Source organism: Anguilla anguilla, chromosome 17 (assembly GCF_013347855.1).
Source record: "Anguilla anguilla isolate fAngAng1 chromosome 17, fAngAng1.pri, whole genome shotgun sequence".
NCBI lineage: Eukaryota > Metazoa > Chordata > Actinopteri > Anguilliformes > Anguillidae > Anguilla > Anguilla anguilla.
Window position 1 is genome coordinate 20,271,167 of NC_049217.1, and position 14,541 is coordinate 20,285,707.

Sequence of the window (14,541 nt, forward strand, 5' to 3'; positions counted from 1 at the left end):
CTACTGTGATGGTACAGCGAGTCAACAACGGTGACGTTTCTTGTAAGATGTTTAGAACGTAAAATTCATAAACCGAATTCTATTTTCATTTCTTCTCTGAGAAGAGTGACGTTAGAGGATCAGACTGTTAAAGTATAAAAAGCTGGTCTGCCAGCGTCGAGGACTGATGAATTTGACTGAATGTGAGAAATAACGGCAATGTTGAGAAAAGTTTACACGAGACTACATTTACAGTGTTCTGCTACAGTTCATACTGTAATTTAAAGTGCTACTGCAACGGTATAGGAAGTTTTAATGTCTTTAAAAAACGTATCTTAAAATTGCCCCAAACTGAACCACCTCAGAGAGCACTTTCTGCCTGGACAGCTGATCTGCCTCAGGGCGAAAATTATCAATACAATAACTGTAGAAAGCAAATAGTACATCTTCAAATCAAAGAAGAAAATTAACAATTAATATTATTTAAAATAAAATTACAAATGTCAAAAGACGGAATAGCTCAGTCAGTAGAGCATGAGAATGCTTTCTTCTTGTTCTTTTCTTTTTGTTTTTGGAAAATTAATGTAAATGTGAGGAAAGATTCAAGTTTTGTTTACATGCTTAGTATGTCTTACATTTTACATTTTATCTTTAGAAAAATGTACTTTCTAAAACGTTGCAGTTATGCATTAAAATGTTCTTTAATTTTCAGTCATATAGCCATTTAGCAATTTCTGTCAGAGTAACAGAAAATTGTCACAGCTCCGTATTCTCTTTACAAGGCACTTTAAGGGGTTGCTTATGCTTTTTTTCCTTCTTTCTTATCATTTCATATTCCCGGAAGAACCGCATTAAGGGCTTTCACATGCGGAAAAAGATGTCTGCTCCAAAAAAAAAAAAAAAGAAAAATTCCACTGACTTCATTGGTCAATACAGTTTGCATGTGCAAAAACCTTAAACATGTGCATTGCAAGAACTTTCAGTAAATATGGCTCTTCCATCCTCAGTGCGTGGTGCAAAGTAATGGACAGCATTAAACTTAAGCACACACTGTCTTTAATGCATCAGGGCAGTCTGTAAAGACCACCTGGAGTCAGAGGGCCCTGGTTTGATCTCATTTAATGTGACCAACGGTGCCTGCGCATAGATCACTGCACTTCCAAAAGGAACTGAACAATATCAAGTGGATTTTTAATTTTTTTAATTTAGAGATTTTACTTTGGGGTGGCATGGTGGTGCAGTGGGTGGCAGTGTCGCCTCACAGCAAGAAGGCGCATCTCGATAATCTACTGAAAAATACCTCAATTCAGTTCCTAGTAGCTTAAGATTTAAAATAAGAGAGCAGTGTATTGTGTGGTATGGGAATGGTACCCCAGACGGGCTCTTGCTGAAGATAATTTGCTGTGGTACCACTTGCACATTTTATCCTTCATGCAAATATGAGACTTGTTTAGGTTTAATTAGATTTTATTGACTTTCTTCTTCTCGTTGAGAATAGGACATGCTGTTTAAGGCTGTGATGTTGTGGCATCTATAAATAAACATTTGCACTTTGATTCCCTGGCCAAATCTGAAAATCTTAGCATATGACAATAAGGAATACCAAAATAACTGATGCTATTTAATCAAATAACTGATTTAGTTCTCCATTGGTCTCACAAAAATTAGGACCTGGCTGAATATGTTTGACAACATGCTACAGACCCGCCTCTTTAGTTTTTCTGCCATGAAGTTGTGATGACATCACATGATTTTGCAGCCAAATGATGATGTCATTGCACAGAGTTGTGTTCAGGGTCAGAGCATCCCTGCGTAATTTGCAGAGCTGCAGTGGCGCAGCTGGCAGCGCGAATGACCTCACAGCCTGGCTGGAGTGTCACCGCCCGCGTAGCCCGCCATGTCGTCATAGACGACGTCATCACTGCGCCCGACGCTGCGGCGACGCCCTTGGCAACGGCGCACGGTTTGGAGGACGGCGTCGAGGCGCCGGTCCAAGGCGGAGAGGTGCGGCTCGGAGAGGAGAGGGGCGACGGCGGTCAGCGGGTCCTGGGACAGCGACGCGCGCATGACGTCGCTGAGGCGGTACTGAGGGCGGGACAGGAGCTGCAGGCGCAGGAGGGTAGAGCGCCGGATCCTGCGGGGAAGAGAGGATGAAATGGAGGAGGGGATTAGAGGGAGAAGAGGTGTGGTGATGTCAGAGAGAGAGGGAGAAAATGAGAGGCTGGGAGAGGATGAGAAAGAGGACTTGATGTGGTCAGCGGGAAAGAGAGAGAGAGATAGAGGAGGTGTGATGAGATTAGAGAGAGAGATTGGGGTAGAGGGGGACTGATGAGGTCAGATATATATGCATGTATGCCCTCTTATGCTTTCATAAACTGAGGAATAATTATTTGAAGAAACAAAACAAACTTGAAAGCACACTTTTTTCCATGGCCTATTTCATTCTTATTTCCGAAATGAACTTGAGAAAAGCTATTTGTGTTCTTATACTGCAGATCTTTACCAGTCCCGGCTTAACAGGGTTAACAGTTGCACCTGCATTCCTTCAGCCTCTTTAAACCCTCTAAAGCGAAATAATCTACTAATGAGGGGAGCGCACAGAGCTGGTGAAGATGATGGTTTTATGCAGGTAGAGCATCCTACCTGCAGCACTGCTCCAGAGGAGCCAGAACAGAGGGTTCATCACGAGAGTGACGGCCAAACCTGTAACACAAAACACACACACACACAAATATAAAACACACACACACACACACACAGGTTTATCCATTATCACCTCACCCCACATAATGCACTGATAAAGTGCTTTCAACACTGCAAATAGCAGCAGTACATTATTCAGCTACTCACGCCCGCCCATTGTCCAAGTGCAGCAGAAAAGTGTTGTTGCCAAATTTCTCAAAGGTCTCGTAATGGTGCCTGTCCATGTTACCTGGACATTGAGAGGAAAGACAAGCTCATGGGTTACCAACACTCACTGACTCTTTAACCATCCTGTAGTTTCTGCCAATTAGGCAATCAACCAATCAATCTGCGAATCAACCCTTCAATCCATTGATCAATAAATCAGTGGAATATATTTGTGAGATTAACTTAGCAATTTTTTTACAAACTCATGAGAAAGTCCAGTATGGCCATGTCTATCAGGTCCACAAGTCGGGTGCCTTTGTTGTAGGGAGGGGTCTTTTTCACAGTCGCGCAGAAGTTTGGCTCTTTTTCCCATCTGCAACAGAGAGAAGGCCAGTAATGATTGACTACATCTACACTCCTGGGCAAAAAAATGGGCCAAGCCCAAAATGGCAAAGGTATCAAATGAGCCTCAAACCACCGTGCGGCTGCCAGATATGCAGTAGATACTACAAGCATTGTTTCTCCTGATTAACTTTCCTGTTGAACTCAATGGAAAAAATATTCATGAGAAACAATGCTTGTAGTATCTACTGCATATCTGGCAGCAGCACGGTGGTTTGAGGCTCATTTGATACCTTGGAACCTTGATGTCTTAAAGCCATTCAGCCAACAAATATGTTCTATACTGTATCAGCATAATTTACAGCTGAATCTAGTCCCACCCCCCAATTCCCATAGAGATCCATGCAGAGTTTTTGTATCGCTTGTAGGACAACCAGAAAATAAGGCAGTGTCCTACCCGGGAATCGAACCTATGACCTTTCAGTTACAAGCCCAGTTCCTTATCCACTGTGCACACTGCCGCCCAGTTCACTGCAGCAAAAGTAAACGAGCAAATGGTAGCACAGGAGGTCTCAGGAGTGCATTTGTTTAATTCTTGCTAATTTTCTGACCAAGGATTTGTTGTTAAGACCATTAAAAGCTTAATATTTTGCCATTTTGGGCTTGGCCCACTTCTTTTTCCCGGGAGTGTACACAGCTGAACATTTTACTTGAAGCAATACCAATTTAATTACCTTTAAGGGTGCAACAACAATGCCCCACCCAGAATCATACCGGCAACCACATAGCTCCAAGCCCCTCACATATATTTCGGCCCCTCACATTTCCACCTGTCGTTGACCAATGTTCCACTCATAAGTGGTTTAATGGGGCCCCGCCCCTTCCTGTCCTTCACACCGTATCCCTGGTAACCCCAGCTGCACCCACTGTGCTAGTTTGCTGCGGCTGTACGACCGCCTCCACGGGCTCCTCCAGGACCTCCTCTGCGCCAGGGAGAGGTCGGGCAACATGGCGGCCAGCGAGGCTTCCAGGGCTAAGGGACGGCCGCACACCGCATGCTCAGTCGAGCAGTAATACGAACACTGGCCGTAGAAACACACGTTACCCACTGGGAGGGAGAGAATGAGAAAGAAACAGAGTTGGTTGGGAGCGTGCCCAGTTGCATTCAGGATGCCAAGCTCAACGGACCTCCTGATGAGAGACAATGCAAAGAAACGTGAGCAGAATTAGCTTGACATTTCCATATCCAAATATAAAACTTGGAAGTAGCATACACTTTCCTGTGACATTCTCACAAGTCAAAATAAACACTGCAGGAGTCACATGCACTGCACATCACTGCAGGAACCGCATGCACTGCACATAACTGCAGGAGTCACATGCACTGCACATGCACTGCAGGAACTGCATGCACTGCACATCAATGCAGGAGCCACATGCACTGCACATCACTGCAGGAGTCGCATGCACTGCACATAACTGCAGGAGTCACATGCACTGCACATCACTGCAGGAACTGCATGCACTGCACATCACTGCAGGAGTCGCATGCACTGCACATCACTGCAGGAGTCGCATGCACTGCACATCACTGCAGGAGTCACATGCACTGCACATCACTGCAGGAGTCACATGCTAAGTGCACATCACTGCAGGAGTCACATGCTAAGTGCACATCACTGCAGGAGTCACATGCTAAGTGCACATCACTGCAGGAGTCACATGCTAAGTGCATTGTGTTGTACTGTAACATGTGAAATACATTTGATCCCCATATTCATGGAGCCCTGAGCTGAGACAGTTAGGGAATCCCTGGTTTAGGCAGAGAGACACACAGGGAGAGATGAATTGAACAGATGGAGGGGCACACCAGGGGACGTGTAGAAGGTCTGGGCCAGTTTGCGGTCAGTGGTGATGTCTTTGATCTCTGCAGTGACGTTGATCAGCCTACCGACAACTGGTGGTATTCGCTGAAAACCAAGCAACCTGAGAGAGAAAGAAGAGAGAGAGAGGTAGTGAGGGAGGCCAAGAGAGAGAAAGAGAGATTTCTTGACTTCTTAAAACACTTTATTTAACAACAAAGAGCATACATAATTTGGAAAGTAAAAAGAATGATAAAAATATCCATTAATATTTAAAAATTAAAAACAAAGTCTGAGGCATATAATCTCAAGTAAAAGGTCAGAGAGAGAGAGACAGAGAGAGAGATCCAAGTTATATAGTGTTTGCTGATTATAAAGTGTGTATTATATATTGTGTAAGTTGCTCTGGATAAGACCGCCTGCTAAAAGCCTGCAATGTAATGTAATGCTGATCAAATCTGTGTTAATGTTTAAATGTATCATTTTGCCCTTTGGTAATATTTACAAAAGGTTTGTCCTGTCAATAAAGCATTTTCAATATGAATGAGAGGGAACGAGAGAGAGAGAGAGAGAGAGAGAGAGAGAGAGAGAATAAGCAAGAAAGAGGGAGAGTAGGGGCAAAGAGAGAGAAGGGTGGCTGTTCTATGCGTGCATGGCTCAGTGTGAACATTTACCTGTCCAGGTGAAAGGCAGCAATCTCGGCATTGTGTCTCTCAAAGTCAGAGAAGTAGAACAGGTTGAAGTCTGTCTCTGCGTCCCTGTCCTGCCTGTGAACGGCACACAGAGATACACAGAGATGCACAGAGATGCACAGAGACACAGACATACACATAGACACACAAAGGCACACAGAGACACACAGAGATGCACAGAGACACACAGACATACACAGAGATGCACAGAGACACACAGACATACACAGAGATATAAAGATATACACAGAGATGCACAGAGACAGAGACATACACACAGACACACAGAGACACACAGAGATGCACAGAGACACACAGACATACACAGAGACACACAGAGATGCACAGAGACACACAGACATACACAGAGATGCACAGAGACACACAGACATACACAGAGATATAAAGATATACACAGAGATGCACAGAGACAGAGACATACACACAGACACACAGAGACACACAGAGATGCACAGAGACACACAGACATACACAGAGACACACAGAGATACACAGAGATGCACAGAGATGCACAGAGACACACAGACATACACAGAGACACACAGAGATACACAGAGATGCACAGAGATGCACAGAGACACACAGACATACACAGAGACACACAGAGATACACAGAGATGCACAGAGATGCACAGACATACACATAGACACACAGAGACACAGAGATACACAGAGATGTACAGAGAAACACAGAGATGCACAGAGACACACAGACATACACATAGACACACAGAGACACAGAGAGGTACACAGACATACACATAGACACACAGAGACACAGAGATACACACAGACATACACATAGACACAGAGATACACATAGATGTACAGAGACACACAGAGATGCACGTATGCTGCTATTTAGTGGGTTTCTGGTTTCACAGTGGTTGCTAATGTTAACTGGCTGTATCTTACTCTATACATCAATATCGGCATTTCTAAAATAAGGCAAAGGCCAGGATTCAATAAAAATTTGACCTTAACTTTGACTAAAACTGGGTGATCTGCTACACAGAACACGGCTTGGTTGTGTAATTTCAAACAAATTAATAGCAGGATGAATGAAAGTGGGCTCACTTCTTGGGTTTGAAGAGTGCCTGTCCGTAGTTTGGGAAGGACATGACCAGCTTGAGTTGAGTTCCGCCTGGTTTTTGTACTGATAGACACATACAGTGCTGTGACTCACAACAGCAGGCACACATTAACTCAGCGCACTACACACACATGCAAACACATGCACAGAACTGAGGCAATGTACATAAGCCAGTACACACACAGGTAGCTCCTGTAGAATCATGCTTGTTCATTGGCGGGGTTTTATTACATGCATGCAGTTCTCCACCAGGGGCCGCCAAAACACAAGAAACCCAAATCCCAATAAATCTAGCAAAGCAAATTTACTCAAGTGTGTTTATTGCACTGATGGAAGGCTGCTGTGGACACATTCAACCCCCACCATTCTCAGGCGTGCAGTATTCTACCCTTTTAGCTGCTTAACAGCCCCTCGAATTACGTGCTGAACTGCTGGATGTGTTATTTCCTACGGGGCGAAGAAATCATCCCCCCCCCCCCCCGTTGGCTCAGGATGTTATGCTTTTCTGAATTGCTCTGGAATATTGATATTACTGTCTTCAGAATTAAGTTAACGGTTTCTTAAGAATGTTGTAGCGTTATGTAAGGGGCAGTAATAGGATCTATTTATGACAATACACTATGATCAGGATGAAGCAGTGCCAAAGGCGATGATAACCGTGAGCGCCACAGCTGGTGGTTACAGGTAACAACAGGAGTAACAATTTTTGCGACAACGTCCAATAATTATACTGTTGATGGTTAACACGATGACACATAACATGATGACGCATAATATCACACAGGCTTGATGTCAGACATATTTAGCAGAAGCTATCCAGTACAAATACCCCAGCTCTATATGGAAAAATTGGTGGACCATTTTCATCCCCTTGCAATGTTGTTTATATATTTTACATGTAAATTAGTTTTTATTTGCTATTTTTATTTTCAGTTCTGCCCTGTGCAGAGTGTCTGTGCCACTGTAGAAAAATCTGACTGAGGGAGGCAAAATGATTTATTTTGAAGCACAGTTATTAGTCACTAAAAAAGGTAATTTCAGCCTGTAAATTACAGTAGCAAAGTCAGACTGAATGGGGTTTAATAAACTACATAAATTAACAACTACGAATTCAACTTACGTTGTTTTCAAAGACAGCTTTCCAGAATGTTAAATGAGCATTTCAACATCAGAAGGCAGATGCTTGGCACACAGGCCTAAATTATGTGAACTGAGCATTGAGTTATTGTCATGCGTATGTGAACATTAAGACTGCACAGTACAAAAATCGGTACAAAAAGTGCATTTGGAACAAAAGGGATGCGTCAGCCTGTGTTCTGAGTGAGCATTCCAGCACACAATGTGGTCAGCACACCAAGGAAGGCTGACAAGCAAAGATTTTATGTGCTCCTTTCCCCAAAACTGGTTTGGAATTCATAGGGGATTCCGTACCCCTGAATGCAAGTTTATGAGAGTGAAGTGTGTCCACATTTCCTGGTTTTGACATAGAATCTGCTACAGCAGCACTGACTCATCTGTCATATTTTTAGAAGCCCTACAGGGTTGCTGTAGCCCTCCCGTTGTATCTGTTATATTTTTAGCAGCCCTACGGTCTCTGTCTGACCCCCTTCTGTGATCAGGGACAGGGGGACGGCTCTTCCGTCCTGTTCCACCCATCATGTGGGTTACACAGGTCAAATTGCTTCGGGTGGATCCAAACATACAAACACAATGGCTACGCTTTATTCTGCAGTTAGTCAGCTGCCTTTTTCTGACTCACACAAAGGGAGTCACAAAAAAACATCTTTACAAAGACTGGCCGCAGAAAAAGGGCTTTCCCAGCACCGAAGGGTTGCTGAGGGGCGCAATGGGACCCCCCCTCCACCGGAGGCACCCTCCCTACCTGCGCTGACGATGCGGTGGGTGGCCAGCTGTTCCAGCAGCGCCTGCAGGTCGGTGTCCTTCCTGTCGTAGAGCTGCCAGCGAGAGATTCCCAGGTGGAAGCGGAGCCAGGGGGGGTGCGACTCCGTGGTGCTGTCCCAGTGGGCTGCGTCGTACCCGTCCTCACTGTCGCTTATCCTTGGGGGGGGGGGCATAAAGCGCTTACCGTTACCCCCAAAAACACACAGCCTTCCGCCATTCCATGAGGCCTCAGAGAGCCTGGGTGCAGAACATTTTACCCTTTGAAGATGAGGGTTTTTTTGGGATGTTCTTTCAAAATTCTGTCAGCGTTCTAGAACTCCATTACTATCAATTACCACTAGTGAATGTTACATCAGCATTAGAATGTTCACTTATGAACATTCTAATCACATATTTGTGATCATACACCTCAAAGGGTTAAAGATCTTCATTGCAAATATTACAGCTCATTTTTACATTCAGCAGACTCTCTTCTCCAGATTTACGCAGCTGATGTTCTATTAAATACAATCCATTTACACAAGTGGATGTTTACAGTTCAGGGCTGAAGGGGAGAATGGCAGCACCCCATCTGGGAACTGAACTTACAGCTTTGGAGTCAAACGCCGTGTTCCCTAACCATTATACTACACTGCCACCCTCTCAGGATCTCCCTTCCCATTTGAAATTAATGAATTTTGCATAATCTTAAATAATTTATGCACTGTATAGTGACAGTTATATAATTATGGTGTCTTATAATCGTATATAATAGTAAGGAATGAGTCTTCTGTTGGGACGACATGTTAATAAAACATGATCTCAAGCATTCATCAATGTCATGTGAAAACCTTAATTCTTTTGTCATTTTTTTTTTTTTTTTTGCACACAGCAAATCATTCAGCTCAGCCCCATGTACTGTGAATGATTCATAAATCAGCAGCTAGTGAAGCTGGTTCACAGCGCCTGACTGAACCATACCAGTGAGAAAAAAAGCTATATTTCAGTTGTTCTGGAGAATTCCATCTTTCATCTTTCCATCTTAAAGCTGTGGTGCGCTGATGGTCTGAGGCAGTGGCACACACAGCTGATGTTCTGCTCTACGTGTATTACATCATATCCTGGTGAAGTGACCACTGTATGACCCCGCCCAGGCAGGTAACAGGCTCCGCCCCCTCACTCACCACTCCTGTGTGCTGTCTCTCTCGTTGTCCTTCACCTTCGGCTTCACTCTCAGCAGCCAATCGTCTTCCTGGATTGGCGGGCGTGGCAGGTTGTACAGAGGGTGGCTGAAGAGGGCCTGCAGTTTGGAGGGGCTCGAGCCCATGCTCCTGCCTGAGGAGACGGGGTACCCCGTCCTGTCAGGGGGCGAGAATGCGTGCCCCTCCTTTCCGGCCGCATGGGGGTTCTGGTTGCTGTCCATTTTCCTTGACGAGCCTGCATTTCGGGAATCGGGGCTCAGCTTGGGCGAGCCAGCCTTTGCTGCAGTGAGGTTGGAGTTGGCGGGATGGGGGAAGGCGTTGGTTCTGAGAGGGGAATGGGGGTCACAGGGCCGCTGGAGGACCAGGAGGGACAGGAGGGCGAGGACCAGATGGAGAGCCAGAGATACGGACACCAGCAGGACAAAGAGAGGAGGGGGCCAGCGTCTCAATCCTAACCTCATCCTTCTGAGGGGGGAGAGAGAGAGAGAAAGAGTGAGGGAGAGAGAGACAGAGATGTTTCTTGAATTCTTAAAGCCCTTTATTTAACAACAAAGAGCATAAATAATTTGGACAGTACAAAGAATGATAAAAAAAAATCCCTCACTTAAAAATTAAAAACAAAGACTGAGGCATATAATCTCAACAAAAAAAGGTCAGAGAGAGTGGGAGAGTCAAAGAGAGAGAGAGAGAGAGAGAGAGAGAGAGAGAGAGAGCAGTTTTCAGTAGAATATGGAGAAGTATAAGTAATTAGAGGTTATTAATGGAAGTAATTACTAAATCAATAGGTACACAAACAAAATAGCACCACAAGTATCACATGGGAAACAGTAAGACACCTGCCTACCCCCCCCCCCCCCCCCCCGCATAAGGATCACACAATCACAGATCCCCAAATTAAGGAAGACTAATGGATCACTGAGACTACATCCCTTACTTACAGTTCAATTTCAGATCAACTCAATTCCAAACCCTCCTCTCTCTCAGTCTGTTCTTCTTCAATGAGACAGAGCTCCTGTATCCTCTCTCCTTTATTTTTGCTCGCTCTGTCTGTGTGTTTCTCTACATTAGTAAAGCTCATCCCTTATCAGGTGTAGCACTGAAGTTCAAACAGAAGAGTGAGGGTTGCCAGGTTAGGGTGACCCATGTGAATGAGGACAGAGATACACCTGTTTACTTGTCGGTCTTCAGTTGTGTGTGTGTGTGTGTGCGCGTGTATGTGTGCATATGTAGTGTGTGTGCGTATGTGTGTGTGTACTGCCAGCGAGAGGGCTAGTGCGTACTGTCAGTGAGCAAGGATAGTTCAGAGAGCGAATCTCAGAAGCTCTCTTACACCACAGTTACCACTACCTTTCACCTGGGAACACAGACAGAAAACAACAGAACATAATGGCATCCATATGTATAGTGTCCATCTCCATGTCTGTCTGTCTGTCTGTCTGCCTGTCTGAACTGGCAGAGGTACTATTAAAAAGTTGAGGGACTTTAGTCTTAGATAATGTTTCCTTTAAACTCTTATCTTATGTATAAATCGGTACAATCTCCCCACGGTGACCTTAAGCAGCTTTACCACCATTTTGACTATCAATGAACCCCACAGGCACTGGTTGAAGGTGGAGAGGTTGGTGGGTGCCCAATCATCAGACATTTAAATGACAGAAGACCCCACCCCCCATCGTACATATTTATACCTGCTCTTATTCGTACTTCCTGCCTCTCCTCCACCATCCAAAATAAACATGTTTGGTTTCCCCTGTGAGATGAATCTGACAGTCAGGCAACAGCTTCCAGTGAACTGACCCTGTCCCCCCAGTTGGCTCTGCATGAAGTGGTTTGCATTTTGCACAGATAATCTGAACCTCCTATTTCATTATATTCATTTAGCAGACACACTTACCCCAAGCGCCTTACTATATAGGAGAAAAATGTGAGTGTATTCACCTGGTTAAAATGACCAATACTGCTCGACCTACTACTGACTCCCAGAATTTCCAGATCAGTGAGTATATATGTAACACCACTAAACTGTTAATGTAAATGAACAATCTACAGATCCTGACTACATGCAGCTTGCATTCATGAAAAGGCCTAAAAAAATCTTGAATCAGTACAGAAAGTAGGAGTGAGGATGGGATTGGAACCAAGATGCAGCCAGAAGAGGCGAGTCTGGACGACGATTTGGAGCGCACTTTGCTGTCACCCCCTCCACCCCTAAATCTACACTATACACATCATACCAATTAGCACCTTTTTATCTTTAATACTACCTTCCCAGTTCTCCCTCCACCCCCGCCCCCCCGGCTCCCTACGGGTTGTGGACAAGCCGCCATTTTTCCCGCCTCTCCGTTTTCTTGTCCTCGGATCTGCTGCACGAGCGTCTCGGGAGAACGGCACGCAACCCGGCACGGCTCGCCAGAGCACCGCTCCCCCACGCGCCGCTCCCCCACGCGCCGCCTGAAACTCCCACACGCGGCGTCAGAGCACGCAGCCGCACATTCACATTGCAGATCGTGCCTCATCGCTCCGCTCTCCAGCAATGCCCACGGGCACGGCCCAGATCAGAAGTCCATCTCTTCCCCCTCATCCCTTCTTCAGCTTTACTCACTCGGTACATGCGTCACTCTCTCGTCTTTCTCATCCCACCCCTCTGTTCTGCCCTCGCCCTCCCCCCGATTCCTCCCCCCACCTCTCTCTCTCGTATGTTTCTCCGCTTGCACACCCGCCGCTTTAACTCCACGTTTGGGGCGTCTTGTTCAGCTGATGCTGCGTTTTTTTAAAACTCTGGTTACAGTATAACAGTGAAATGGAGTAGCTAATGTTGTCAATGTCATTTAATCTGCTTCATCTGCTGTATAGTAGTGTAGTAACAGGAGTATGAGTAAACAAGAACACACACACACACACACACACACCACCAACCCCTCCCCCACACACACGCACACACACCCTATACATACACACACACACACAACCAGCCTACCACACACACACACTGGATCAACACCATTGCTCAGTGGTATCAGTGGTAATACTGAGCATGTGAACAGAATGTAAATGGTTACAATGAGACACGGCAGCTACAGTTCTAATGGTTACGGATTGGATACAGCCTGCGTCAAGAGATGCACACTGCACCAGCAGCCAACGGCTATGGTCCTGATGGTGGGTGTGCGTGTGTGTGTGTGTGTGTGTGTGTGTGTGTGTGTGTGTGAGTGTGTGTTTAACTGGCATGCAGCTGAGTGTGGAATACTTACTCACTGGCTGTCTATGAATATTTTATAGCCCAGATAGAGAGAGTGGGGGGTGTGGAAGAGAGTGTGAGAGAGACGGAGAAAATGATTTAAAAAAACAGGGAGCACGTAGATGAGTGAGAGGGAAAAAAACAAACTGAAGTGAGCAGAGCAGATACAGGGAAGAGACGTACTCAAACACAGGGCATATTAAATACACACAAAATGATATCAAACTAAAGGATATTTGGTTGTACTTTTGGATAATGTCACATAACACCGCAGGTACTGTATGACTGGCAGGTAGATTATGAAACAGAGAGGCAGGTATGAGTGCAGGTATAAGAGATTAGGCTGGCCTCTTCCCGAACCCCCCGTCCGAGACTGTCTGTCCCTGACCTGCAGGCCTGTCTGCCTCCCGCCCTCTCTCTCTCTCTCTCTCTCCCTCCATCCTTCCCTCCCTCTCCCTCAACACCCTTTCCTCTCCTGGCCTTTTGAAATCACGCAGCAGCACAAACACTGTCACTCACTGCTGACTTTCATAATATAATCCTTTGTAATCCCAGCCTTCGGTGAGCACAGCATTCTCTATAGAACAGATCATCTGCATTCCCTTCCCCTCGCTCTCCCCCACTGACTCTACTAACAGCTTGCAAGGGAAGCTGAAGTTAATCCTCCTCTCTCTCTCTCTCTCAGCACCAATCTGTCACCAACTGGCATGATAGAGAGAAAAAGAAAGAGGGGAGGGGGGAGAGAGGGAGAAGGATCATTTTTTACAGAGTGACACAGAGCTAGAAAGAGAAATTGAGAGATAGAGAGAAAAAGAGATCGAGGGAGGGGGAGAAAGAGAGAGAGTGAGGGAGAGAGAAAGAGGGAGTGAACAGATCCTCCTGATCCAAAGCCCAGAGGCATGTTGCTTTTTGCCTTGGAGGCCAAACAAGCGGTTTCCTTAGCAACCATATCAATACCTTCTATGGTGCATTTTAAATGTTTTTCTTACAAAAAGTACTGTAATTGGGATCCCAATGGAAATACCAGAAAGTAATATACCCAGTTGGAATACCGTTCTGTCAACCAATGGGAATAGTGCCAACTGTTGACTTACTACAATTTCTCATTGGTTCTCTACCTACCAATCGAGTGCATTAAAAACAGAGCTCATAAGGACTTGACTATAGCTGACACCATGGGGTGGAGAGCAATATACAAGACAAGAATGAATTCAAAACCTACAGCATTGCGTAAGATTTTTTACAAGCTTCAGGATATAACCGTGTTCTGTTCTTTCCTCCGGTTTGTTCTCTCCTGCCCGCTCTACGTGTCCCCTGCAGCCGTATTAATTACCTGGAAGTCTGATCCTGCTTAATTGGGCACCAGAGGAGGGCAGTGGAT

The 14,541-nt window shown here is 45.3% G+C and overlaps 1 protein-coding gene across 1 annotated transcript; it reads right to left on the reverse strand.

The window, feature by feature from the left end:
• Window positions 1-580: 580 nt before the first annotated feature.
• LOC118217339 (extracellular serine/threonine protein kinase FAM20C-like) lies at window positions 581-14,447 on the reverse strand. The gene is made up of 11 exons (XM_035399255.1): window positions 13,680-14,447; window positions 9,905-10,387; window positions 8,722-8,897; window positions 6,824-6,902; window positions 5,708-5,800; window positions 5,042-5,157; window positions 4,099-4,279; window positions 3,093-3,202; window positions 2,830-2,911; window positions 2,623-2,682; window positions 581-2,113 (listed from the first exon to the last, which is right to left on the reverse strand). Exons 1-11 carry the CDS (start codon window positions 13,757-13,759, stop codon window positions 1,837-1,839), a joined length of 1,737 nt encoding a protein of 578 aa, XP_035255146.1. The 5' UTR covers window positions 13,760-14,447; the 3' UTR covers window positions 581-1,836.
• Window positions 14,448-14,541: the final 94 nt, after the last annotated feature.